The sequence below is a fragment of the Pteropus medius genome, unplaced genomic scaffold (assembly GCF_902729225.1).
Source record: "Pteropus medius unplaced genomic scaffold, Ma_sr-lr_union100, whole genome shotgun sequence".
Lineage (NCBI taxonomy): Eukaryota > Metazoa > Chordata > Mammalia > Chiroptera > Pteropodidae > Pteropus > Pteropus medius.
Window position 1 is genome coordinate 16,474,625 of NW_024349798.1, and position 27,960 is coordinate 16,502,584.

At 51.8% G+C, this 27,960-nt stretch overlaps 1 protein-coding gene and 1 long non-coding RNA gene across 3 annotated transcripts in view; one reads left to right on the forward strand and one right to left on the reverse strand.

Moving 5' to 3' along the window:
* LOC120620467 (uncharacterized) overlaps positions 1 to 27,960 on the forward strand; it is a 260,449-nt gene that overhangs the window by 73,592 nt on the left and 158,897 nt on the right. For both annotated transcript variants that reach the window (XR_005657883.1, XR_005657881.1), the window contains exon 3: positions 14,538 to 14,728. This is a non-coding gene — a long non-coding RNA (uncharacterized LOC120620467). The remainder of the gene's footprint in view (positions 1 to 14,537; positions 14,729 to 27,960) is intronic.
* The window catches only part of GPR139 (G protein-coupled receptor 139), a 33,531-nt gene continuing 10,216 nt past the window's right edge, over positions 4,646 to 27,960 (reverse strand). The window contains exon 2 of the mRNA XM_039885493.1: positions 4,646 to 5,827. Coding sequence (XP_039741427.1) covers positions 4,893 to 5,827 — 935 coding nt within the window. The 3' untranslated portion in view covers positions 4,646 to 4,892. The remainder of the gene's footprint in view (positions 5,828 to 27,960) is intronic.

Consider the following 27,960-nt stretch of genomic DNA (forward strand, 5'->3'; position numbering starts at 1 on the left):
CTCTCTCCCTGGTGGCCCCGCTTTCTCCTTTGTAATCAGAAAAGTTTTCTTTCTCTTTTGCTGGAACGACAGTGACACATTCTCCCAATAAACCCAGGAAGTTCACAGTATCTATTTATCCCAGCAGACGAGAGCCTCTAATCCGCCTTGTCGTGTCTGGCCAGAATGCAGGTTAATTGCACACCTTCCATCCATGGAGCTGAGCCATCACATTGAGCTGAGTGCACTAATAAAAGGATGATTTCTTACCGGTCCAAACTCCATTGGCTCACTCTCGTCCCGCCTCCCTGAGCCGGCGAACGAAATTAAGGTCGACGCTGCGGTCATGTCCCATAGCTTCAGTTGGTGATCTTTTCAACAATTCTTGCTTTTCTGTACTCCCCTCTCAACTACTTGTAAGTTACTTTCATTCTCCAAGTTGTTGCAAAGATAGATTGTGACAATAGTTGGTGGGTGGCTGTCAGAATTGATGGTGGTTTGTGTGGGAAACGTATAGCTAGTTTGAGAGCTGTGGTTAGGATTCCAGATAGAGTCAATTTTTAAAAAGTTTCTTTCTTACAGGGAAAGGTCAAACTGAGTGTTTTAATTATGACGCCGTTATAATATATCTCATGCTTGGCTGGCCTGGGTCTGAAGAGTTGGAAAACCATGCCGTAGACATAGCTCTCAAAAGGGCACGAAAATAATGTGATCTTCTGGGTGATGAGTCAGAATCTTGCAGAGAAGGCAATGAGGCTGGGTGGAAAGGATGGAGCGGTAGGTGACCCGGGTTCTACCCTGGACGAAATCATTAACCTCTTCGTGGCCAGCATCCTCACCTGTGAAAATGATGTACAATTGGAGGCTCTTTTCAGTTCTGCTATTATTAATCACCCACGAGGTATGCGCTGGAGTCACTATCAGCCCTATGTTATGGAGAAGAAGCTGAGACTCAGAGATTGAGAACATTGCCCAGGGCCACACAGCCAGGAAGGGGCAGAGCCTGCACAGTTCCAACCTACACGAAGTGGCTTCAAACCTTGGTTTCCTGACCAGGAGAGCTTTTACGTGCCTTGCAGGCAACTGGGAAAAAAAAAATGAACTTTTGTACCATTTTCTAGATGAGGACAGTTTTTCAGAAATCTTCAAGGATTTACTCAAGGCCATACAGCTACTAAATGGTAGAGCTGGAACATGAACCCATGACTGACGGACATTCAAGTTCTTAGCCATTTTGCTAGATTTATACTTAAGATTATAACTATCGCTGTCTCAAAGACATACAAAGGAGGTGGGCAGAAGAGAATTCAGATTTATACCCAGTAAGCTACCTAGTTCAGAGTCATCGGTAGCAGAGTTCAGTGGTCTTAAATTACGAAACATATCTGGCCAACCGAGGGACAGGTAGGACTCAGATCTCATTCTGGCACCAGCACAAAGCATAAGCAAGACGCTCATTTAAAAAATTTCGATCAGAGTTCTGCAATGGCTTGACCGTATATGCAAACGCCAAACACAAAGTGTGCACCATATTAGAATTTATTATCATACAAACAAGTTTAAACACAATATATTATCTGGTTAAGAAAATATGAACATTTACTCTTTTTCTATGGTAACGTTCTTTGATCCATCTTTGATCTGGAATAGCCAATGTTAGAGTCTTTTATTCGCTTCCGACGGGCGCCCCCCATGTTGGACCAGTAGGTACCAACTGTGCAAAGCAATCTTTTCCAGTTGCAGAGGGTTCGCAAAATGGAAGGTCAGGCCCTTTTGCGGTCTGTCTTTTATGGTCTGTCACCCTCCTCATTTCCTTCCCCTTGAGACATGTTAGTCCTTGCATTGTTCAGTGGAAAGACACAGCATGTACATGCGTAGTGTCACTGAATGTCCAGGGAAGGACACAGATCACACCATGAGAGATGCTAGTTAACAGTCTTTGAAGGAGGAAGCATCACCAAAACCCGATATAAGGCAATTACTTAAGTGCCATCAACAGCAGCTGTTTACATGACAGGCTTTAAAATTCAAGGCTTTATTTCCAAAACTGTCTCGAAAGAAAAGACTTAAATTAAAAAAAAAAAAACCCACAAAAACACCTTTTCATTATATTGTCCACAATTATTACTATAAATAATAATAAATGAAAAGTTTGTAGATTATCTGAGAAAATTGTTAGGAGATATCTATCGACCTAACCCAATGAGCATTCACGTGTGTATTTTATCCAGAACACAGAAACTCATTCGAGTGCCTTCAAGAATCGGACCTCTTTTACATATTATTTTATCAAAATGTAAAATATAGTCAGAAGGAAAAGAGACCACGATACTACTTGGTATAGTCTCTATTGCAAAGAGGAGTAACATTCCAGATGCACAGCAGTTTTTACTTTTTAAACATCAACAATTAACTTTTACATATAATGAAAACTGTGGAGCAGAGAGCTTGGAGATCCACATACACCTTTTCCGTCTTACATACATTCCGAAAAAAAATTGCTTGACCTTTATAGATATTGCTCTGTGATTCATTCACGTATAGCTCAAAGTAGCATTTTTCAGAGCTATGCATTTAAAAAATAAATGTGTGTATATATATATATATATATATATATATATATATATTCAGTGTAGGTAGCCTTTGGTCAATGTTCATTCATAAGGGAGTGTGGTGGAGTCACATTGCACACACATGAAATGAACACGCATTTGACCACACGCGCCTGGCAGAAAAGAAATAGAGAGAGATGCGATTTATAGGATCTGGGGAGTCTGCCCACCTTTCCACTCGGTGCACATGTGCTCTGGGGAGACTGCGTCACTGGTGACGTTGGAGACACGAGTCTGTTTGCCCCTCAAACGACTTCCACGAACCTTCTCTCGTGGGAGCACCTTGCTGCACCGGCGTGAACCTAATGTTCTCAGATACGTCAGTCATACAATATGGCCCCTAAACACAAGCCAACTCTGTCTTGTCCTCAGCCAAAAAAAAAAAGAATCAGCCGCCTCTTCATTGCTGGAGAAAAAGACTTAGCTGTACTCAGCTGCGTTAGGTTTTCTAAGGGCTAGAAAAGGGTCCCAACGGGGCTCATTCCTGAGGACTTTGCAGAGGCAGCTGAGCCTGGCAGATTGTTGTAATTTGCACTGACTCTGGAATCTAATCTTTGGGGAAGATGAGACTCTATTACAGCCGTTTAAAGGGAGTAGGAATTAAAATCAGCACGAACATGACCTACGATTATACTGAGTTAGCGCTGAGGGCATCGGCTGAAGTTTAGGGCGTGTGTTACTGTACGCCTTTACCGCCAAGTTCCCCTTAAAAAGGGTGAGACAGGCCTCCTCATTTAGAAGCACGGATGCAGTAAACGTCTAGCCCGAGGTACCAAAAATGTTATGCAGTTCCCAAACTGGAAAATTTCTTTCTGAATGGGGACAGTTTCAGATACTGGGAATTTGGAGAGAGAAAAAGGCTCAGAGGAAATCCAACGTGATTTCTCTTTCAAAACACATCAGTGGATACATAGGAGCCTAAGAGAAGTGTGCGTGTGTGCGTTTGCGTGTGCGTACGTGCATGCGCACACACACACACACACACACACACACACACAAGTGGTAATTCCCAAGGAAGCCCCTATTAATTACCCCCTTGAACTGTTCTTGCCTTGGACAGGCAAGGAGAAAATAAATAAATAAACTCATATTTTATCATTCTGCAAAGGATCTGGGTTACATAGCTTCGCGGAAAACTGGCACCACCCCTCAGAGCCACCCCTTGTCTGCATCCAAGGGCAGACAAGCAGACAACACGGGCACCTTTCCATGTCAATTGCGTCTGTATTTGTGGCCGGATGGCAGAGCCAGCTGGACTGTGGGCAGAGCCGAGAGTGCCTCTCTCCACACCTGGAGAGCTACGGTTCCTGACCCTCGAAAATTAAATCCAGTTCGGAAGTCACTTCGAAGAAAGCAATTTGGTGAGGGCTTCGGCAAGCGAGGAGGCGGGGCTGGCATCTCTGTGTAATGAGCTTCTCCGGGAAGCCTGAGTGGCGGGAACCGCGACGAGAAGCTGTTTTGAATAAAAGGACTGTACACGGCGGACACAGGGATGGATTGGAACGATGGCAAGAGTGGGCTTATTTTTTTTTGTTTTTCTGGGCTCAAGAAATCCTCCTCCCCGCTCCCATGCACCAGGCAGGGTCTTCGTTTTGGAGGAGCTAGCTAAAAATCTGTACATCGTGGCGAATAGAAAGACTGCCTCTTGGACCCCAGGTCTGAGGGTCAGAGTTCTGTGGGTTGGGAGCCTTTCCAAAGAAGCTCTAGCCAGAGTCTGGATGGGACTCAATACGCCCCTTGCCCTCACAGTTCATTGTATAGCTAGGGGTGCCAAGGCCACTTCAAGACCACGACCCTCTCTAGGACTAAGGGCACCTTGGGAAAATCCCGAATCGGTCAGCGCTGTTCGTTGCTGGGAAAAGCACACAGAAGCGATGGATGATCCAGCTCTTGGAAGAAGAGTGTGGGCTCAGCTAAGGCGCTACCGTGGCTCGATGTGTCACACGAATGAGCAGTTCCCGGTGACTGAGGACGGTGCCAAAGCTAAGTCCCAGACTATTTCTCGACTGTGTGTCCTTACTGGCCACAGGATGATGACATAACCTCCAAGGGCGTCTTCACACGGGTAGGAAATTTAGCTGTCCACATGACTTTGTGAAACTAAATGCACAAATGGAAACAAGGCTCATGGTCTTATTTCTTCTCTTCCATCTTTTCTCCTTTTCCGGTCTGAGAGGTGCCGAGTCTGTGAAGACAGGAAGTCAGGGTAGCACTCTTAAGGAGAGCCGTTCAGCTGTCGCTTGGGCCACCTTCCCCCTGGAAGTGGATTAGACAGAGGCACCAGGTGCCAAACCCATGGGGTCACGGTGATACTTTTATAGGTTTTCCGTTTCTGTCGTACTGGTACACCAGCATCTTGATACAGTGTGAGTTGGCCGGCGAGATCCAGGGGCTACTCGTTATGGAAAAGTTATGGTTGGTGTAGAACTGTGCGGGTTGCTTCTGGCACTTGAAGAAGGCGGTGAGCGTGGCGGCCGCCATGGTGCGGAAGCGCTTGCTGATGAAGCAGTAGAGGAAGAAGTTGATGGCTGTGTTCAGAAGGGCCAGCATGTTGGCCACATCCGACACGATGTGCACCAGCCAGCGGTTCTCGATGGGCGCCCCGTACAGGTGGTAGAGAATCATGATGATGCGGGGGGCCCAGAGCGTGGCGAAGATGGAGGTGATGGTGAACAGGATGGCGGTGGTTTTCCCCGTGGAGTAGCCTCGGAGGCGAAAGTTGCTCTTTCTCCGGAGCTTGTACACGATGATCGAGTTCAAGATGAAGAAGATGGAGCAGGGCACCAGGTACACGGTGAAGCAGTGGACCCAGATGAGCACGTGGTGCAGGGAGGTGCTGACGTAGTCTTCAGTCCAGATGTTGGGCCACCAGTAGTAAGGGATGCTGGTCAGGAAGCAGGTGAGGTAAACGCTGACGATGACTTTCCGCGTGCGGGCCGGGTAGGACACCGTGTGGTACTTGAGCGGGTGGCAGACGGCGATATACCGGTCAATGGTTAAGGGCACGGTGATCCAGATGGAGGTGTGGATGGAGGAGAATTCTAGCACCTCGATGACCTTGTCGGGCACCTGAGGCATCTGCATGTTCAGGATGAAGTCTTCCAGCAGGAAGTCCACGAACACGATGAAAAAGAGGACCAAGATGTCGGCGGCGGCGAGGGCCAAGAGATAGTTGTAGGAGGACTTCTGCCTCCTCGCCACCAGCTGGGAGAGGACGATCACCGTCAGGATGTTCGCTGTGGAGGGAAGAGAATCTGCTTTATCTCTCGAGGAAGGTGACTTTATTGGCGGCTGCGGGGGCCCCAGGCATATGTGTATTGGGCCCTCCCGTGGGAGTCCAAGGGACTGAACCGAGGGCTTCCGAGGGACGATCTGCATGACACGTCACACCTCATACAAACACCTGGATACTATTTCGTCACAGTTTTATGCGCTTACTGTAGTTTATTTGTTCCTCACGCCGTCGTGACAGCTGGTGCCACCCCCGCCTCACGTTAACGGGGCTCAGAGAGCATAGGGAGCTCGCTTAGAGCCACGCAGTCAGGTGACGGGGCCCAGACCTAGATTTCCTAGTCCTCGATCCCACGCTCGCTCTTTTGTCCGACCGCATGCAGAACATGGGGCTGGGACGGCTTTGCGTGCCTCGCGTTTGTGTAGGGGACCGGACTGTATGACCTCGTAAAAACCTTTTTAGGAATTGGATTTTAGGTCCTTTCCTTTCTAAGCGGACTTAAAATCGAAGGAGCGGAGAAGGTCATGACCTTCAGATCAATTGAAAAATAAATTGTGCTTATTTTTAGAGTAAGTAATCTACGTACATGGTACATAATTAAAAATAATAGCAGAGAAAAGCAGAATTTCCCTTCACCCTTGATCTCCAGACACCCACATACCCCTCTATCGGGGCAATCACAGTTAATAAGTAATCTGTTTATATATGTTCATATATTATGCATATAGAGAGTTTTTGCTTGAATAGTAGCGATGCACTATTTTTCTTGGGGTCAGATTTGTTTTGAAAATGCACACACATAATTTCTGATCAGTTTTAAAAACAAACGTCTCTTTGAACAAGACGCATCTAGAAAGTCATTAGGGACGCACTCTAGAATGATATTCCAATGGAAAATGTCTCGAAGTCATTCTACACATTCATTCTCGTCAACTCTCACAGTCGGCCCTGAAACTCGAACACCGTTCATCCTATTTTGCAAACGAGAATCTCGGAGAACTCATGCCCCTTGTCTGCGTCCAGTGGCAGATCTGGCAACTGGACCTGGCTTTCTCCTTCTCTCTTTAAAATACTATGCCATAGTTCACATGTAAAAAACATCTCGTGACGTACACGCCCCGATGTACGCAAATTAAACAGATTTTAACATTTTGCCATCTTTGCTTCAGTTCCTTAAAAAAAAAAGCGACGCTATAGAGACAGTCGAAGTCCCCTTCGAAATCGCTCCAGCCCCATCCTTCCCCTCTGTCCTTTGCTCCGCAGAGGCACCCCCAGAGCTGCAGTCGTCAGGGCCGAGTTTGTGAACTCTAACACGCTGCTTTCTGCACTCGACATTATATTTTCGAGACCCGGGTTTGGATTTTTAGGTAATTTGCCTCAAGCCACATACCGAGTGGGGGGAGGCAGAAAGTGACCGTAGTCCGTCTGACTTTAAGGCATGTGAAGTTCTGCTTTGCTGATTTTTGGTCCTCGCAAAGGGTTCTCAGCTGGAGGAAAGGGATTCCTGTTCCCTAGGCTGCCCTGACTTAGAAAATCGCCATCATTTCTCAGAGCCTCTTTTTTCCCTAGCCATTAAGCAATGCTTACGTTCGCTGTGGTGTTTCTGCCTCCCACCCCCACCCCGACCCAGGCTCTGGGGAAGGAGGAATGAATAGTGCTGGGGTCTCCCTAGGAAAAAAAAAAGGCTATAAATATTCTGCAGAGAGTGAGCTCACCGCTGTCTCTCACTTCCCAGTTGAACCCTGCTTTGAAGTGTGGTACTAAAAATTCTCCATATCCAAACTCTTTAAAAATATTTCTGCCCCATCTAATTAATGGTTTACGTCAGGCAAGTCATCAGCTGCTAGGGAAATTGCTAGGTATTCATATTTGACATTTCCTTAAGTTTCTAGTAATTGCCTCCCTGGAGAAACTAACCCGCAGACACTGAGTTTCCCATTCCTTTTGTAGAGGTAGATGCCCCCAGGGCACCATCGAGACCACTTAGGAGATCCTCCGGATGAGAGAGACCCATGGGCCACAGAGGCCCACGGGGAAAGGAAGGTTACTTGCTTATCGATTTTCTGAAAAAGAAATGAGAAGGTTTTTCTCGACTCTTAAAGGCTTGACATTTGCCGTAATTCTGGGACCACATCAAAAAATCTGTTCATTTCCACAGTGGCATGTTTTTCTCCAAAGAGAGGGAGCGTTGTTGACAGAATCCATGTGTATTTATAATGGGAGACTAAGCGGAGAAACCCAAGTCACTATTGCCTGAAATTCCATGGCTTGGCTTTTCTCTCAGACTGACTAACCCAAGACTCTGTTGTGGAAACTCAGCCAGTCCAACCAAGCGAGCCCTGGTGAACTTCACGACCAGAACGTCGGTGCTTCTAGAAAGCACATCCTGTCCTTCAGTGGTATCGCTGGACAGATTTAAGCTCTCGGGTCACATAAAGCTCATGTTTTGTGATCGCAAAGCTTTCTCGGTTATATTCTTGGGGGGATTCATTTCCTGTACTTTTTGCAACTTACTGTGCTGAGATGTGAGAGGATTTGGGGTGCGGCTGAGGCAATGACACAGGGAGGCTGTCGGACTCCACCACGGAACGGTCTCCTGGTGCAGAGGGAAAGGGTCAAGGGCTTCCAGAGGCATTTTCTGTGTCCATGAGGACTCAGAGGTGTCTGCGGGTTCCTTGGGAGAGGCAGCCGGAACAGAGCACCGTCAGGGAGTTCCGAGTTTGTACCTCTTCCTTCCTTTCCTTTTTTTTTGTCTTTAAAATTATTATTTTTTAATTACAAAAGTAAAACACTTAGAAAAAAAATTAAACATTATAACACTGTGTAATATTACTAGCTGACTTCACTAGGAACAGGGCATTTCTAAGCATCTTACACACAATATCTCACTTAATCTTCACGACCACCCCATGAGATTTGTACTATTAGTGAAGAGCATTGAAGCTCAGAGAGGTTAAGTAACTTGCCTGAGGCTACACAGCAGGTGAGTGGTAAGCCGGTGCGATAAACCAGGCTTTCTGTGCCCCGAGTTTGTACATTTAGCTCCTACTTAGAAATTAGGAAGTGAAAGCCTGCCCACATCCCGTCTTCCAGAGACGATGCTGTATTTAGCCTCATCGATGGCTGTGAAGTGAGCAGCGTCCTGGTATTTACACCTTTGTATAGTCTATCCCTTTGGGCTGGAACGGGTCCTATGACTTAATTTTGGCCAACAGACTATGGCAGGCGTGGCCCCGCATGCCCAGGTCATAAGTGGCCCTTCCGAATACTTGCCGTTGAAGGGCGCCCTTTGGAACCCAGCCGTGAGAAGCCCAAGCCCACGGAGAATTCATGTGCATGGGCTTTGGGTGAAAGCTCCAGGGGAACTCATGGCTGACATCCAACAACCACGCGAGCCGTCTTGAGCCAGCTCAGTGGAACCCCCAAGTGACTGCAGTCCCAGCTGTGCCTGGCAAGAGCCACCCAGCTGAGCCCAGCCAGCCCAAGTGCCATGATAATCATTGGTCGTTATTTTAAGCCTCTAAGTTTTAAGGTGGGTTGCTGTGCTGCAGCGGGTAACCAGAACAGAGATGTATTAACCACTTGGTGTTGGTTATCTCCGGGATATGTATATGCCTATAATGATAAGCATAATTAATAATAATGATGGTCACAAAACGAGATCAGACAATAATATTATTGTGCAAGTTGATTTTTTTTTCCCGTTAGAAATAAATCATGCATTTTTTCTATGTCAATAATATTCACGAACTAGTCACCCATGGCTAGATATTACTTATTTCATTTTTTGGCCACTAAAGAGCTTTGTTAAGCATCTTTGTACATTTCCATAGAATAAATTCCCCAAAATAGGAATCCTGGTTCAAAGGGAGCTATGAGCTCCCCTGGGGCTTTCACCAGAGACCCTCCCTCCCCTCCCCTCCTCTCCCCCCTCCTCCCTCCCTTCCCCTTCCACTCTCCTCCTGTCCTTCTTAGGGTATGGAGCTCAGGTTGGAGCAACAAAAGGGTAGACACCAAGAAGGAGTCTTCGATTGCAATGGCAGGCACGTGAACAGGAGCAGCACTGAAACGCATTTGCTCAGCGCATGCCAGTCTTCAGAAAAGGACAGAGAATTGCTTATCGGGGCTGGATAAATTCCTGGGATAATCGTCTGCAAATCCTCTTCCTCTGCATCCTGAATTATGTTCTTGTGAATGCCCCCCCCAAAGAGCCATTCACCCCTCTCAGCCATCCTCCCTCCCCTGTGACTTAAATGCGCCCCTCCTCCTTCCGCTGGCCTGTCTTCTGCACTGGAAGAGTCGGCCCTTGTGCCCACAGGCACACAGGGACCCCTGACACTGGAACCTCGTGTCCCGCAGGCACACAGGGATCCCGGAGTGCTTCCGGGGCTGCTCTTGGAGCCATTCCCAGGACGTGCCCTGGGGACAGAGTTTTAGAAAAAGCGACAACTAAGCCTCCCAGGTGAGAAGCCAGCACTGGCCTTGTTTAGATCAGCTGGGGAGTGGAGACTGAATTTCATGATGGGACATCACCTCCTGGCGATTGTCACTCCTCCACTCTTAAAGCAGAAGGAAGGGGAAATGCAAGGCGATGCTGGGGAGGCTTGGTGTCCGTCTTTTTGGCCTCTGTGGGTGGAGCTGGGAGGTCTTCAGGAGGTTCTGCCCTGGGGCTCCCAGGAGAGGAGCCTCCCAAGGGCAGCTGTCCCCTGCTGTGGTTACAGCCTCAGTTGTTGCCAGCTGGCCAGTGGCCATCCATGTTTCCCATGGTTCTACTAGCCCCAAGGCAGACGCTTGGAGTGTGGACTGTCTTTCCTACAACTGGTTAGTAGGGACACAAAGCCATGGGCCAGTGAAGAGGCGGTCAGGCAGTGGGACCCTACCCTTCTGGAAAGTCCATCCGTGAGCGATGGCTCCCATGTTCCCGGAAGGGTCCTTGTGCTCCTTGCAGGCTGAACCTCACCCCCAAATTATCCAGGTCCTTAAGAACCTATCCTAGTTGGAAGAGGCTGTGAAGGAAAGTGGTTTCTCTCTCTGAGCCTCAGTTCCTACGTCTGTGAAATGGGCATCGTGAGGAACACCCTCATGGGTTGTTACTGTATGAAACAGTGTGTAAGAGGCTGAGCTTAGCGAGCGCTCGGTGACTGTCGGCTATGGCGACTTTTCACACTGGGCCAGTTCAGCAGACAGTTGTCGAGCTAGAGGCCAGGCCTTGTGCCGGAAGCACAGGTGCGTAGGAGACAGTCTGAGCTCTCAAAGAATCCAGAGAAGATTCCAGTTTCCATTCACAGGTCGTTCCAGGCACTAACAGTCCTGCCACCTGATCCGGACGCTCTCTGTTGCCTCTGACCTAGTCCTTCTGGCCACAGCTGTGTCCTTCCCCCTGCTCTCACTTTGTCCCTCTGCTCACTGGAGGAGATCGTCGGCCATCATCCATGGAACTCTACCCTTAAGAGCCATTACTCCACCATGGCTCCGTTGTCTCTTGCATTTTCTGCAACAGCCTTTGTTTTTTTAAAGCCGTAGTTCTTATTTTGACAACTGATTTACTTTGGACCTTTACTATCACGTTCCTCTCTGTTAGTTTTCTCGGGGAGACCCCTGCTGACCGATAGACTACGGCAGGGGTGACTCCGCATGCCCAGGTCATAAGTGCTCCACATTTAGCACTTGCGTGGATGCTTTTCAGAGCTAGGGTGAGTGCTTCTCCGATCTCTGAATCTCCGTTCCTTGTGGGTCCCCTGCCGAGAAGGAGCACACGGCCTGGGGCAGGATGGCAGAAGATGCCGCGTTGAGTTCCACGGCTGTGCCTGGGCTTCGCAGTGCCGCGTCTGCCAGGGTGGGGCGCATGCGTGGCCGTGTCTGCCGGGGTGGGGCGCACATGTAGCGATGTCTGCCGGGGTGGGGCGCACGTGTGCGCTTGTCCCAAGGGTCCTGGGCCTCCCTGGCTTTCTCCCAAAATTAACAAAGCGGTGTGGACCAGGACTAGCAGGCCTCGGCTGCCTCTTGCAGATGAGTTGTCGGCAGGACCTAGGAGAGCTGCCGTCCCGGGCAGTCTGACTCGGGGCGGTGGGGACAGTGAGTCAGCGTCCCGGCTGCTGTGGGGCGGGAGCCAGCCTTGCCACTCAGTTGGTCTACTCTCGACCGCAGAATTGGTTCTGGCTTTTGGACCAGGGTGGCATCTTCAGGCAACCATGACAACTGCCAGGTCTCAAGTGGGAACCCACATTCAAATAGGCCGACAGACTCAGCGGTTTCCAAAGCATACTCCTCGGTGCTGGAGTTCATTTTCTTAGGACTGCCACACGTCGAGCACCTGCTGTGTGCTGGGTGGTTCTGTATAGATGAGACGATTTTATGTCATTTGCTGATGAACATTTCTACCGTAAAAGTTACGTTTTTAATGATGTTTGGAGGAATGTCGTTCTTTCCATTGAGGGTAGTGATAAAAGCCTGCTTATAAAATAAGTTCAATTTATTTAAAAGGTAGGTGGATTTCCAGAAAACCATCAGGGGTTAGGAGTGTCAGTAGCGTGCCAGCCCTGGTCTCTGTTGTACAAATGAGGACATGTCCGGGGAGGGTCAGCCACCTGCCCACGGCGGGGCAGCTGGTAAGGTGAGGAAGCATTTCAGATCACTCAGTGGGGCCGTCAGGGGTGAGGGTGTCACAAGCGATGGGCCCAGCTGTGTTTCCTCAGCTCTGGGGTTTTGTCACAGAGACGGGTGGGCTTGAGGTGGCTCTCCAGCAAACACAGAGTGGAAGTTACCGGAAAGGACAGGCTTCTTAACACGAGAGGCCTGAACTTTGGAGTCTAGTGGAGCCGGGGCCCCTGGAGCTACACATTCCCAGCTGTCTCAGTGCAGCGAGCCTCAGACCCCTCGTCAATATAATGGGGGTCGTGGAGGTGTCCGGTTCAGGGGGCTGCCGTGAGGATCAGAAGGACTCAGCCACGCAGAGCTCCTCGCTCAGAGCCTGGCACAGGGAGTGTGCGCAGTGAGCGGGCACGGGCATTAGGTGTGAGTGTGGCGCGCAGCCCTGCCCAGGTGACAGACTGCACCAGGCAGAGGCCTGAGGCGGAGGCAGGAGCCCCGGCAGATTTGGGCTTCGCTCTCCAGGACGGGAGAATGGTCTCTAGAGAAGACGCTGTCAGTGAGAACGCCCTTCGACCTCCCGGTTTCGTTGACACTGGGTTCTGACGTAGACCCTGTGTATCCATGGACAGCCACTTCCCTTCCCAGCGCCTCGGTCCCCAGATCTGCAACATGGGCCAGTTACCAGCAAAGCCATAAAGGTCATAATGGTAGTATCATAGGTCATACCCAGGGAAGGCGCCTGGGGAGTTTACCAGGCTGACAGGGCAAGGGGCTTCTCCAGGAGGAGTGAGCAGCGTGTGGAGAGGCACAGAAGCCCGAAAGAGGGTCCCCCGCGTTCCCTCCGGTCAGCAAACAGGTATCGCATGCTTGCTCCGTCAGTCCCCACGCTCACGTCTTCATACGCACGAAGTATGTTTCGTATCTAGAATGTTACGTATTACCTGCTATTCCATCTAATCGTAAGTTCCCAGCGTCAAATCCTTACTATTAAAGTAGGTAACTGTTTTTGTTCCCTTAGTGATGAGACAGGCTGAGGCTCAGAAGGGTTAAGACATGGCTGAGGTTGGACGCAGAGGCGCCAAATGCCTCCTCCAGCTCTCCCACCCGTCATACCTGTTACACGAGCACTGAGCTCGTTTCATAATAACTAGCGCCTTTATTAATAATGGTTGGCTTTATTAGGCCCTTACTCTATGGGGATCACTTGTGTGAGGTTTTACTCTCATTAAATCTAATCCTCACGGGACAGTAGGAGACGGATACTGTTAACAGCCCCATCGTAGAGACAGGAGCACTGAGGCTCAGCGGGCAAGAGACTGGCCTGGTCAGACGTCAGGTGGGAGCTGGACCTGGGACCCAGGAGCCCATTCGATGCACCTGCTTGTCCAGCTGCTTCCGTAATTAGCTGGGGACTGACCATTAAGTGGACGCGGACCAGGTCATTCGCTCTCTCTTTTCTCTCTCTCTCCTTCCCCCCCGCTCCTTCCCTCCCTCTTTCTTTAAATAGTACATCAGCTGGCAGGTACGTGGCATGAGGGAAGTTGGGGAAAGAGTTCCCTTCAGAGGGCTCGTAGGGCCTCTGAGGACACCCGCCAGCCCCAGCGCCTGGGGCTAAGTGGGGGATGAGTTCTCTACGCGGAGGATCTCATCGCTTTCTCGAAGTCCAGGGCATGTGACTGACACCCTCTCCACTGAGCTCCTCCCCGTGTCACAGGATGCTCCCCGCTGGCCAGTTCTCCCTGGGCGTCTTCCCAGGTGCTCGGCATCTGCCCGCACTGCCCACCCCGTCTCTTCCAGCTGGTGGCTGCTTTGTGCACAGGATGCTCATTTGTTTCTGCCGTTCTGTAGACCCAGGGTGATGGTCACTGGGTGCCAGGGGACCAACAGGAAGTCAAAGGCTTCCGGCTCTTCATCTGAGTTCACTGGGGTGTCAGAGGCTAATTGTGGCTCTGCTGGGGTTGTCGCTGTTTGATTAAACATCTTGAGCTAAGCACCATCCATCTGCCTCCCAACGGCTGCCGGGGGTAGGTATTTTTAGCTCTGGGCAAATAGCTTATCAATTGTGAATACGAAACAGCCAACACAAAGCCTTCATTTTCTGTTGCTTGTCTTCTTCCTTGCAGGCAAGGACAATTGGAAGAATTAAAGGAGGTTGGCGCTCACTTATTCATTCGACAAACGCTCACTGAGCTGTTCAGTATGCACTGGGCACCGGGCCAGACATGGGGATGCAGCACAAACACACAAGTGGATGGAGCCCACATGCAGCGTACAGTCCGTTCTGGCCCAGTGGAATTCTGCTCTGCGGCCTTGGGTGAGTCACACATTTTTCTGGGCCACCTTCTTTCCTTCAGAAAGCATACGCTACGTGCCAGTCACAGTGCCACGGCTGGTGGTGAGGGGAGGCAGATCTCTCCTCTCCAGGGAGGGAGGCAGAAAGGGAAAGAGGTTGCATGTCCAAGCGGCGAGTGTGACCAGGCATTTTCTTGGGCCCCTGGAGAGAATGTGGCAATGCCTTCCAGCATCGGGCCTGGGAAGGCTGCACAGAGGCAGGCAGGGGGTGATGGGGATGGGCACGCTACGGTCCAGCAGCAGCGTGGGCGAAGGAGACCCAGGCTGTCTTTCTATCCGTGAGGCGTCTCTTCCCAGAGAGAGCTGGTTGCCCTGTAGCTAAGACCACATGGAAACTACAGCCGTCGGCTGTTGACTTTGCACCTCTAGCTGCTTCTAGTATTACTCCTGCATCACGTGCCTCCAACTTAAGAAAAAGCAGTAACGCGATATTAGGGAAAAAATAAAGCTACTATATACACCCGTTTCAGAGCACGTTATGGTTAATCTCCCAGCCCAGGGGCTCGTGGCTGTGGACGCCGCCAGAAGTGACCACTACTCTGGTGCTTCAGGAGGCACGTCAGGGCTCCCAGGGTCATCCCGGGAGTTCAGGTGACAGAGAGGACAGATTCTGGGGCTAGGCTATGAGGATTCCAACCTGCCGCTGCTACTTTCTAGCCGTGCGACCGTGGGCCATTTATTCAACCTCCCCGTGCCTCAGTTTGCTCATCTACGAAGAGGGTGATGAGCTAATACTCACTGCAGGCTTCGGGGAGCATTAAAAGGTGCCCGGAACAGTGCCGGGTGCCACGCGCGCTATATAAATTTTACCATCATAACCGTTAGGCGGGTTAGAAGTCTTGAAGGGCAGGAAGTGTATCCGTGTTGCTTATTATCATTATTATTATTATTACTATGTTGCCAACCTCTTACACTGGCCTCTCCCCTGCAGTAGGTGCTTGATAAATACCTGTTGAACGAACGAGCGAATGAACGAATGAATGAATAATAACGAATACAGACGAACACAGCATCCAGACATGCTGAAGTGCCGGTTACAGTTTTGAGGACACCGAAAGTTACTAACGGTTTACTGCAGACAATGAGTCAGGGACTGTGGTCAAGGGTAATTGGAAATTAATTGGAAATTAATTTAGTGTTCAGTGTGTGAGAGAGATCTTTCTGAGACTGTCAGCTCCCTGAGAAAAGGTTTTGTGCCAGAATCTTCCATGTGAATCCAATGCAGCTCAGCGTAAGTTTAGTGAGGCCCAATTCTGTGCCGAGCTTGGATCGGGCTCCCGGGAGGACAAGACTCATTCCCGGGCTTCGGGGTGCTCAGACATCACTGAATAAGTCATCCCAACACGGGGAATCATTTCAACCCCCCCTTGCTCTCCTCAGTGGCTCTGTGCCAGGCCTTGTAAGCCGAACGGGAGCGGGAGCCAGGCAGGCAGGTGACATCGTGCATGAGGCGGGCATGTGGGCAGCTGCAGTGAACTAGAAGCTCACACCCTATTTCAACAGGACAGTTGACTATCTGGCTCCAGCTGCTGGTTCCCCCGCAGGAAGTGATAGCCGGCCATGGCCAGGCCCCCCAGTGTTTCGAGAGAGGCCCCCAGGCCACACGTGGGCACGCGTGTACGCACACGCGCACACACACACGTGCGCTGTGGCCCGTGGGTCGCCGGTGGGAGACCTCTGCTCAATAGCCGAAAGCCGGCGTGTTCGCACAGCCGAGCAGACGCCTCCGCGGCCTCGGCCGCCATGCGCACGCACCGTGCTCATCGCCTTACAAGTCGGCTGCTGAGCCGAGGCACCCGCTCACCTTCTTGGCTGTCCCTCTGCCTGGAGCGCCCGCCCTGCCCCCAGCCCTTTGCTTGGCGGACTTGTCATTTTAAAGCCGTCCCCGATCTCGGTGAGCCGAGTTAAGAACCTCATTGACGAGGGCGTTTAACGCGTTCTTTGTAACGATTTCCTTCAAAAGCTTCATCATCCATTACCTGGGGGCCTCTGGAAGGCGGGGACCGAGTCTCTTTTCTGGGAGCCTCGAGGGCCTATCACAGGGCAGGCAAAGAGTACGCACTCCCGTCGGTGTTGGTGGGATAAGAATGACAGATGAATGGACGGACGGACGGACGGGCTGATGGATGGATTGGCGGATGAACGGACGGGCGGGTTCATCAAGGCCCTCTCTGCGGGACTCGTCGGCTTGCTGCCCATTCGTGGTGTTCATTAGACGCGTAGTGACCGATCTTATCCGCTGTTCTCGTCTCTCTAAACCCAGAGTCTCTCTGTAGCCTCGTGCACACTCCTTCCTGTCACTCCTACCGTGCGTGGCCGGTGAATCCGACTTTCAATTCCCCACATACTTGCCCGGGCACAACACTTAACTCACTTGCCTCATCTGTGCAGTGGGGACGATGCCACCCTCCCAGAGGGCTTGTTACGAAGCCCGAGTAACTTAACACAGAAAAGCATTAGTACCACATTAGTACCATGCCTGGCACGTAGTAGGTCCTCAAAAATACTGTTCGTTTCTTTGTTGAAAAGCAGAGAGGTGAGAAGTGCCAATGCCGAGACCAGACTTTGTGCGGTTGAATCCGAAGTTTCTCCATTTCTAGCTCTGGGATCCTGGTGAATTTTCTTAAACACTCCATGCCGTAACATTCCTCATCCGTAAAATGGGGTTATAGGTTCTCGTAGGCATTAACGCAAGTACTCAGAGGAGGACCTGGCACGAGGGAGTGCTCAGCAGATGTTATTTTTTGTGGTTCACCAGCCCAACCCAGAGACTCGGGTGAGGAGGATTTTGTATTTCACCAGGACTACTCAGGCCAGTGCCCCTTCCCTTCCTTCTGCCACCGCGGTCGACTCCCGACCGTGTTCGGGCACCTTGCTACCAGCTGCCATGTCACGGTAAGCCAGAAGAACCCGTGTCTTCCCTCTTGGAGCTTCTAGCTTGGCAGAGCCAGATAGATACCCAGAGGGAAGGCCCCAAACAGCAGAGGACAGATATGGGAGCACTTAGAGGATGATGGATCACGGAAGACTTCTTGGAGGAAGTGGCGTGGATGCAGTGATATGGAAGCACTGGGAGCAAAGCCCGCCAACGATGGGGATCGGAATGTGCAGAGGCCAGGAGGCACGCCGTCGGAACAGCTAGGAGTTCAGCAGAGAATCAAGGTCACAGGCCAGAGGCTGAACGGGTGTATTCTGGGCCGCTCATGTGTCTTGAAGATTATTTTGAATCGGTTGCCATAATTATAAGTTCTAGTATTTCATGTCCAATTGATGATCTGAGCTTCCTTGGCAAATCAGAAGGGGAGGCCAAGCCGGGCCCGCATTTCCACATGGCGCTGCCCTTAACTTCAGCAAGTCCCCCGCAGGCCTCGCTCTTTTCTGTCATCGGCTGCCCCTGCGGGGAGAGAGAGTTGGGAGGGGCGCCTGGTAGGAGAAGAGGCAAAGAAGCCGCAGCACCCGGTTCTAACCAGGCGGGTGGCTGAGCGGCCCAGTGTGGCTTCTCTGTCCTCAGGCGGCCGAGAGTCTTCGCAGGGCTCTGAGCCTCAGAGGGTTTACTGAGTGACAGCTGATTATTTCTGTACCAGGAACAGGGGCTCCCAACGGGAGACAGGGTGGGTGGGGGGGAGGAGCAGAGAGAGGGTCCTTTACACACTTCACTGAAGCTTTCAGACACGGGGGGTGGGCATTGTCCCTTGCTCACGTGTAAAATTCGACAGGAGCCAGCGAAATGCCGAGAGGTGACACTTCTCGAAGGATGCACCGGCTTCCCTCCTCGGGTGGCGGGGGAAGGTTCCGTGGGATCTGGATGTTCCAGAACACTGGAAAGTTCTCCGATGCACGGTGCCGGTGGCCGGCTCTCCGAGGCCTGGCGGACGTCCTGTTCCATCATGGGACCTGCATTCTCCCGGCAGACGAGGGGGGCTCAAGGGCCAGCACCTGTGCCAGGGGACATGGCTGGACGGGGAACAGGCCATGCCCAGAAGACAATGTCTGATCACCTGGGGACCTTGGGAAGCAATTTTGTCTGATTGGAGAAATTGTTTTTGTGTGCCTTCGGCCCATGCGACAGCCAAATGACATGTAGGTCGAGGAGGCATAATTATATGGAAATGGTTTTATGTTCAGGAACTTCTAAAAATCCACCTCTGCACACTGGGAGGGGGCGCAGAGAAAGAGAGAGAGAGAGAGAGAGAGAGAGAGAAGCTTCCAGGCCACCCAAGCTGGCTTCTGCTTGCTTCCTCGTGACTCTGGAGGGGTCTGTTTCTTTTCCGGCTTTGGGACACCTGTCTGAATGTCACAGAGAAAAAAGAAGCAGTGCCTTCCTGGTACCGTGGTCATGAGCACGGGCATTGGATGCGGATCTGACATGAGCTTGCTGTGTGACCTTGGGCAAATTGCCTAACTTGTCGGTGCCTCCATTTACTCCTCTATAAAATGGGACTGACTATGAGGACTAAATACGTCGTTGGCCAGAAAGGGCTTAGAAGAGCGCGGGCTGGACAGGAAGCACCACTGGAATCATGGCCTCTGCACCCTCTCTATGCCGTTTATCTCCTCCCTACCCTCTGTCCCAGCCAAGAGGAGCCACTGGGCCTGAAGCTCCCCGAATAAGCCGCAGCCTGTCCAGCCTCCGGGCCTTCGCCTGGTCAAGTCTCTCTTCCTGTCCATTCTGTCCGTCCTTCGTGAACCCGCCGGTCCAGCTGCCAGTGAGGACTGTGCCTCCCCTGCTTTGCCGTCCCCCCGCCCCTGATGCAACGAACCGCCTCCCCTGGTCATTTCCAAGGGACGACAAGGAAAGTGTCAGTAGGAGAAGCAAGTGGTTTTTTGTTTTTTTTTGTTTTTTTTTGCCCCCTTTAGAAGTAAGGAAAAATGTAAATAATCATAGCAGTAGTAGCAGGAATAATGACAATGCGAAAAAGGATGCTATACCTTTTTCTGCCATGAGAGAAGTCGTCTTAATAGTAAAAATAATAGCTCCCATTTAGCAATCTCTGATTATAGAGATCTGGATACGTGTTTTGCACTGATAGTCACTGCTGCTTCCCTTATGTCGAAGGCGGGTATTATCAGATGCTTTCCGCAGAGGAGGGAACTTAGAGTTAGGGTGAGAGGCTCGCCCAAGGTTACATAGCTGATAAGTCACAAAGTCCGGATTTGAACTCCCGTCAGTCCAGCCGCGAAGCGTTACCTGCTCCACTCTGTACGAAGGCAGAAGGCCTGGGCACCGTTGCTTCCGGTGGCACCTGAGTCAGCTGCAGGACAGAGCTGTGCCCCTTGGCCTGCTGTGCTCCCCCTGACGTGGGGACCGTGGCCGGGTGCTCTCGACTTGGAGATGCCTGAACCTTCCGTGCTGCCCCAGGGAACAAAGGCCTTTCCCCGCCTGCCCAGGGTTTCCTGGGATGAGTAGGGTACTCCCTGGTCGAACGAGGATGGGATAGGCTCCTTTTGGGCAGAGGGAACCGCACGTGCAAAGTCAAGGAGGTGTGAAAGCTTGCTGTGTCTGCAGAACTGTAACATGACAGGCTCGGCTGTGCGGACTGCAGGGAAATGAGGCATGAGAATTCAAGAATCCAGTGTGATAACCTCTGTGAAATTGCTTTGCGGACTCCCAAGGTTGTGGTGGGGACCGAAGGAGACAATGCACGGGGGGCAGCTTTGCAAACTGGAAGAGCATTTAGAGGCACATGTTAGTTATCAGAGGCGGCCCGAATGGTATCCGGAGCGAGATAGCAGAAAATTAAAATACCGGCTAATTTCTCTAGAATCCGCCTTCTCAAAAGCACTCGTAAATGAAAAATTCTAATTTCATCGCTCTCATCTGCTTTTTTCAGATGACTAGAGTGTCATAGATTTCAGAAACTAATACAAATGCAGTCAATTTCTTGGTCAGTATCAATTACCTTGCTAGGCTTGGAGAATTGCAGTAATTTTGTGCTGCCCACCCGTAAGACCGTGTCCAGCTAATTCTTCATCTAAATACCTCTTAGATGCACCCTGTCCTTTCTCTCTCCTTGGTCATCCTGACACCGGGAGCTCTGGGAGGTCTGTGTCTGTCTCATTTGGGGCCACATACTTAGTCGCTAGCGCAGTACCAGACACATAGTAGGCACTTGATGACTATTTGTTTGGTGTAGCATCCAAATCTAGATGTCATCATATAACAGCTGAATTATTGTAGGGACTTCTTATGCTTCGGCCTCTGCCCCTCCGTTCCTGAAGCTGTCAGTCTGAGTTTGCTCAAAACCAATCATTTTCCTCAGTTTAATAAAATACCATTGGTAAGCTAATTTTACTAATATTAAATACTAATGCTACTAATAAAGAATCCAAACCTAGGGTTAAGCCAAAATGAGGAGGCAGGAAACTCAAATACGAGATGTAGTTGTTCAGAAAGGCGTGACCGTTATTATTATTTGTGGGTAACATAATGGTATGCTTAGAAAAGCCCCAATGTAGCCGCGGCGGCCGGCTGGGGAACGGAACGGGAAGAAGGTTCCATCCGTGACAGCCTGGGCTCCAGCACCCTGGAAGCGCCACCCTCTGAGTGAGGAGTGGCCTCCTTTCCCGCTTGGGGCCGCCCTGGGTGCTCAGCTCCCCACGCGGCTCGGCTCGGCTCGTGTCCAAAGTCTCCGCACAAAACCGTTCTGTCCTCTCTGGCTCTTCCCATTGTAAAAATAAAAAGTAAGGCTCCAACCCAGGCCGCCTGTTGGGGGCGTTAGGCGCCACCCCGTTTTTGTGCCCATCCTCCTCTCGGGGGGACATTCTCTACTTGGTTCGCGAGGACACACGTCTCCCTCCGACGTGAGCAGCCTTTACAATTCGCTCCCTCCGCGGTGGCTGTCTCGTCTCCACGTCCCCCATGTCAGAGGACGAGATCGCAGCTTTAATAAAAAAAAAACAAAAACGAAAAACAGCCACTTGGGTGACCTTGGAACTAAAGACGCGTCCTGAGCAGAAGCTCTGCGGAGCAGATGGGAGCACGGGCTCCAGGCCCCGATGTCGCGTCGGAAGGCTGGCTTTGCCGTAGCACTGACCGCATGACCTCGAGCCACGTCGCAGCTCACCACGCGCCTCAGTTTCCCCATCTGTAGAATGGGGGCATTAACTGCACCCACTTCATGGGGCTAGAAGGATTGGTTCCTTCACAGCAAGTGCTTGAGAGAGTGCGTAACAGGTCGTAGGCGCACAACTAACGTTAGTTTATAGTCACGGTAAATGACCGTTAGCTTAGTGTCTACCGTCGACTGTGCTTCCCAGCTCTCGGCCGTGGCTGCCGCCGTGCATGGGGGGTGTGCAGCGGGAGTGGAGTCATGAATGCCCCTCGTAGTGGCCGCTGGTCTGGGGCTCCCGCGTCATCCCGAGCTTTCCTTCCGGATGGCAAATTATTACACCATCGGGTCTAAGTTTGAGCCACACGAAACGGTCTTTTTAGAAGGTAAAACATGGCGAAATGTTGACAGTTTCATATGGTACGACCTCATAATTTTCAGTTTACTTGTTTCACCCACTGGACTGTACGTGGCTTGAAAGCGTGGGCCAAGTTCATTCATCTCCCCTGTCCTCAGTCCTTGGCCAAGGCTCAGATGCCCAGGAGATGCTCCGTGTGTGCGTATGACAAAGAAACAGACCGCACATTGCATACCGGGTCCCAGAAAGGGCGAAGGTGAGTTCTAGACAGCAGGGACACGAGGCCTGCCCTGCTGGCACCCCCTGCCTTCCTAGCGCTGCCCCCAGCCCAGGGTCAAGGGTTCCCTTGTACAATAATTGCACACTGGCCTTCACATCGAGGTTGCTCATTTCTTCATCTCTCTGACCAGACAGCGTCCTGAAGAATGGGAAGTCCTAGCGGGATTCAAAGAGGCGACTCCATTTGGGGGTGGGGAGGCGGTCATTCTTGCCCTTGACAGCTTTGTGTATTCAGTGGAACAGTGGGCTCAGGGTTCGAGGTCTGAGCGTGGAGTTTCGGTTTTCAGCCTGGCCTACCGGCAGTAACTGAGAAGAGCTGTTTAACTCCAACGAGCTTCAGGTTCATGATGGATGAGAAAGCCCTTTGTAAATCTTAATTCACTTTGCATATTGGCCAGCGCTACATTAATATTGATGGCCGTTATTGATGGTGCCTTTTAAGCATTAGGAGCAGAGCCTGGCACGTAATAGGTGGTCAGTAAACCTTCACTATCTGAACTGGACTTGGAAGTCTGGGCACTTGCCTGAAATTAAGCCCACTTATGGCTGATCAGGGAAACCCTGGAGGGATTTGGAAGATGACAGATTTTTCAGGGGATTGTTTTATCACCACCTGCTATTTAAAAAAAAAGGGGGCAACTCAATTTTCATTTCGTAGGCGAGGTGTGGGGTGGAGAGGGAATTCACCTGCCTGTCCTTGCTTAAAAATAATTTCAAGTAATTAAACCATCTGCTTGGGGAGGGGCAGTGGCAACGCCGGGGGAATCGTCAATCGAGAAGAAAGATCTAGTTCCTCAAAACATCCGCAAAGACCAGGCTGGGAGGATGAACCAAGACAGAGGTCTGGACACAGAGTATTTGTCTTTTCTGACACTCGAATGCAAATGTCTGCCACGGACCCAGTGGCAAGCATGGAGCACAGCAGCATCGCACAGGCTCGCCACATCTCAGCTCTGCTGCCCAGTAGCTGAGTTGCCTCAGCCAGGTCACTTTCCTTCTCAAAGCCTCAGTTCCCCATCTGCCAAACGGGGGTGACAGAGGTCCCACCGCACAGACACTGCCGAGAGGATCAAATGGGACAACATGAGACGATGGCTTCGATCTAGTGCTTGGCTCAGAGTAAATGCTCAATGAATGGTGTGTGTGTGGGGTGGGGGTGCTCACGATGGCGAAGACGAAGGTAGTTATGATCAGCTTTGTCTTTGGTCTCTTCCACGTTCGTATAGTGTAGAAATTACATTTATGGGATTAAGAAGGTAGTCATTTGTTTATCTATCCATCCACGCATCCATCCATCCATTCTTCCATCCAGTACTTAGGAAGCCCCCTACAGAGACCCTACAGGGATTTACACGCCTCGCCCCCACCCGTTACAGTAGGTGTCACGCTGTATTCCGATGATCGAGCTCCCTTTCTACCTGACTGGAGTGTGAGTTCTCTAAGGGCGGGGACCATGTCATGGTCATCGTTCTCTTTTCCCCATCACTAGCCCCTAGGACCCCTGGCACGTTGTTGGGGGCCTCAAGAAATGAAGCCTCGTCTTTAACGCAGCCTGGGGAGCCCAGGTGGGGATCCAATAGGAAATTCTTGTCCATTTTAAGGAAAAAACCCTCTTCCGTTGGTTAAGCACTGTGCCAGGCACAGCATGTGCATTGTCTGTGTATCCCCTTCGACAAGGCGGGGGTGGGGCGCTCATCCCATTTCACAGAGCCCGGGCAACACGAGCTCCACGGGAAGGAGGCCGTGGCTGTGCAGTTCCTGGCACCTGGCCACAGCCCAGGAGAGCGCAGTGTCGCCGGATAAAATTTCCCCGTAGCCTGAAGTTTTATGAGCTTGTCTCTGAATGTCAGGAGGGAAGGCGCTGCTTTTAAGAAAACCTTAAGCAGGCTTCTCTCTCATTCCGAAAGGTCTGCGTTCCAGGTGGCCGTGGGCTGGCTCCGACCTGGGTCCGGGCCTCTGCAGGGCGTCAAGTGAGGGTGGTTGAGAAGGGTATTAGCCAGCATGCATCTGACCAGCACCTCGTGAGTAAGGAAAGAAGTCCTCATTTCCCAGAGCCGCTGTCCCCTGGCCGTGTGGAGGAGGCCTGACCCGCCTCCTCTTCCCTCGGCCCCCGGCTCTCTCTGACCATCGCCCAGATGCGCTTGGAGTCTGCACGCCGTCTCGGGGCGTTCCTTCCTCTTCCTGCTGGACTCCGGGTCACCAGAACGCACGCAGTCACGGTGACAGTGTCCTTCCCCATGCCAGCCAGAGCTCAGTCCTGTTCATTTGTCAAATGACAGTCGGAAGGTGACCCTGTGCTTCCCGTTCAGCACCGGCTTTCTCTCGGTTCCAGGCTCTTGCAGCCGACAGCTGGGTCCTGGGCCGGGCTCGTCCACCGCCACGACCGAGACGTGGGCTCTCCGTGTGCCGTAGACGCTGTCTGTGGCCCCCCGGGGAGCCGGGCACAGATGTCCTTGGCGTCTGAGGATATCATTAGTTTGCTCGCTTCTCTTGCTGCGTCTGTTTTACTTGGAGGCTGAGGTCGCGGAGGGTGGGGTGGGAGCAGGAAGCGAGAGGCTGTGACCATGACCCTTCCCCCCCACGCCGGCTGTCAGGCCCCCTGCTTTCCCACCAGAGCCCCGAGGTTGAGGTTCACGCCGCAGCCGCCTCCTCACCCTCCAGCTGCTGCCCTCGCCCGTGACCTGCCATCCGCCCTTCCCACAGCAGCCGGAGCGACCTTCGAAAGGCTCACATTAGATCGTGTCGTCTGCTCGAAAGGCTCCTGTGTCTTACTGCAACACATGGAGTGCAGTCGCCCCTCGGTATTCTCAGGGGACTTGGTTCCAGGACGCCCTTCCCCACCCCGTGGATACCAAAATGCTCGGACGCTCAAGTCCCAAATGTAAAATGACGTCGTATTTGCATATAACCCACACACGTCCTCCCGTGTACTTTAAATCCTCTCTAGGTTACTTATAACCCCTAATACGATGTAAACGCTGTGTAAATACTTGTACTCTGGTTTAGGGATCAGTTTTCTGGAATTTTTTTTTTTTTTGCGGGGAAGGGAGTGTTTTCGATCTACAGTTGGTTGAATCCGCAGATGCGGAGCCTCCAGATGCGGAGGCTGATGGTAAAATCCGAAACCCTCCCCGCGGACCGAAAGGCCCACAGAGTCCAGCCCACCTCTTCCCGCTCATCTCCTGCCAGTCTCCCTGTTGCTCACCGCCTTCCAGCCACACTGATCTATCTGCCTTCACGCCAGCTCATTCCCACCCCCCGGCCTCACCCTGCTGGCCCCTCGGCCTGGCATGCCCTTCCCCCATGCCGCCCCCGGCCAGCTCCTTCTCATCACGGCAGCCTCAGCTCAGACATCTGCCGAGCACCCTGTCTGATGCGGCTCCCTCCCGCCTTACCGTCTTTGGCACGTTTCAGGAGCTAAGGGGGTGTCGTTTATGCACCTCTGTGCTCATTTAATGCTCATCTCCCCGGCAGGGCGCTCGCCTGAGCAGGGGCCTCTTTGCAGCCTTCTTCGCTCCTCTCCCGGGGCCCACAAGGGTGCCTGGCATGTGACAGGGGCTCTGTATACAGCAGTCCCCCCACCGCTAGGGGACACACTTCAAGACCCTCAGTGGATGTCTGAAACTACAGAGAGCACCGAACCCTATATGCACTATCTACTTTTCCTATACATACTTATGATAATCTTTAATTTATAAATGACGCACAGTAAGCGATTAACAACAGCAATGATAAATAGAACAGCTATCACAGTAAGCGTCATAAAAGTTACGTGAATGCGACATTATTAAGTCAAGTGTGACCTGAACACGAGCACCGTGACGCCGACAGTTGATTCGATCATTGAGATGGCGACTAAGTGACCGATGGGCGGGGAGCATCCACAGCGTGGACACGCGGGGCCGAGGGAGGAGTCACGTCCCCGGGGGGCGGGGTGGAGTGGGAGGGCAAGAGACTTCATCCCGCGACTCAGGACGGCCACGATCGAAAACCGTACGACTTGTTTCTTTTGGGAATTTTCCATTTAATATTCACACCACGGTCGTCCACGGGTCACCGAAACCGTGCAAAGCGAAACTGCGGATCAAGGGGGGACCGTGTGTGTGTGTGTGTGTGTATGTGTGTGTGTGTGTGTGTGTGTGTAAGTGAATAAAGTTGATGTTGCCACCTGCATTCCCAGATGAGGAAACCGAGGTTCAAGAAAGGGGAAATCACGTGCGCAAGACCTCACAATGAGCAAAGGTGCAGTGGCAGCGCTCGGACCCAGGCGTGCCTAATTCCCAAACGGCCGTTATGTCCCCGATGTCCTTTGGCTGGACGACCTGGCGGCGCTCTTGCTCTGGAAGGGTCCTGGGTATGGAGCCTGGACATGATGAGGAGACTGTGCTCTGTGGGCCCTGCGATTCCTTTACAGAGTCTCCGTCCTCACCCTCCTCACGGCACTGGCCGCTCTTGAGTTCTCTCTCCAGTCGCTGCCCGGTCTGCCACCTTCGACGAAGCTGCTGCTTTCCCTTCGAGAGGCAGATGATGGTTCTTGTCCGCAGCTCCGTGGAGCTGAGCAGTGGCGTGAGACCAGGAGTGCTCACAGCAAAGGGCTGCGGCCAGGACAGAATCACCAGGCCACTCTGTGCCTTTGACCGTGGGAGGCGTGTGCGCGTGTGTGTGTCTATGCACATGTGCGTGCATGCGTGCGCGTCTCCGTGTCTATGTGTGTGTGTGCATTCTCTGTGTGTGTCTGTGCAGAGGCCCCTCCGATGTGGCTGAGAGTTTGCTCTGCATTTAAGCTGAAAATGGTAAGAAATATCTGTGGCAGAAAAGCAAATCGCCCAGCTCTACTGACTGCCAAACATTCTGGGAAATGAGGGAGGAAAGGAAGGGAAGTCGCCGGTCAGCACTGTAGCATGCGTTGTCCCCACCCAGGGTCCATTAGCGTGGGTTTTATAAAGCTCTTGTTGTTTCCCCTGCTCGCATCTCACACCACGTTCGTCCCTCGCCTCCGTCCACCTTTCAGCACTCCGGAGACTCTGGCCCTCTATCTGTCCCGATGGGCGTGCAGCGGGCCCCCTCCTGCCGCAGGGTCATTGCACGGCCTGCTCCCTTTACCCTCTTCCTGCCCCAGCCTTCAGCTTTCAGTCGTTCCTCCCGAGGGAGCTTTCCCTTGGCCTGTCCACCTGGGCAGGGCCCCCCGTGAAAAGCTCTTCTATCGCCAAGTGCCTCTCCTTCATGATCTTTTTATAGGTGACTATTGATGCTCATTCGGGTTTCTGATCAGGCTAGTCTTTCGTGTGTGTGTGTGCGTGTGCGTGCGTGTGTGCGTGCGTATGTGCGCACATGAGCACAAAGGCAGGATGTGGGTATTTTTTGGCTTGCCATGCGTGTCCGTGTCTGTGTGTGTGCCAGTGCTGGGCACATGGATAGATGGGTGAATGGATGGATAAATGGATGGATGCACGATGGATGAATACTTGGATGGATGGATGGATAGATGGATGGATAGGTGGGTGGGTG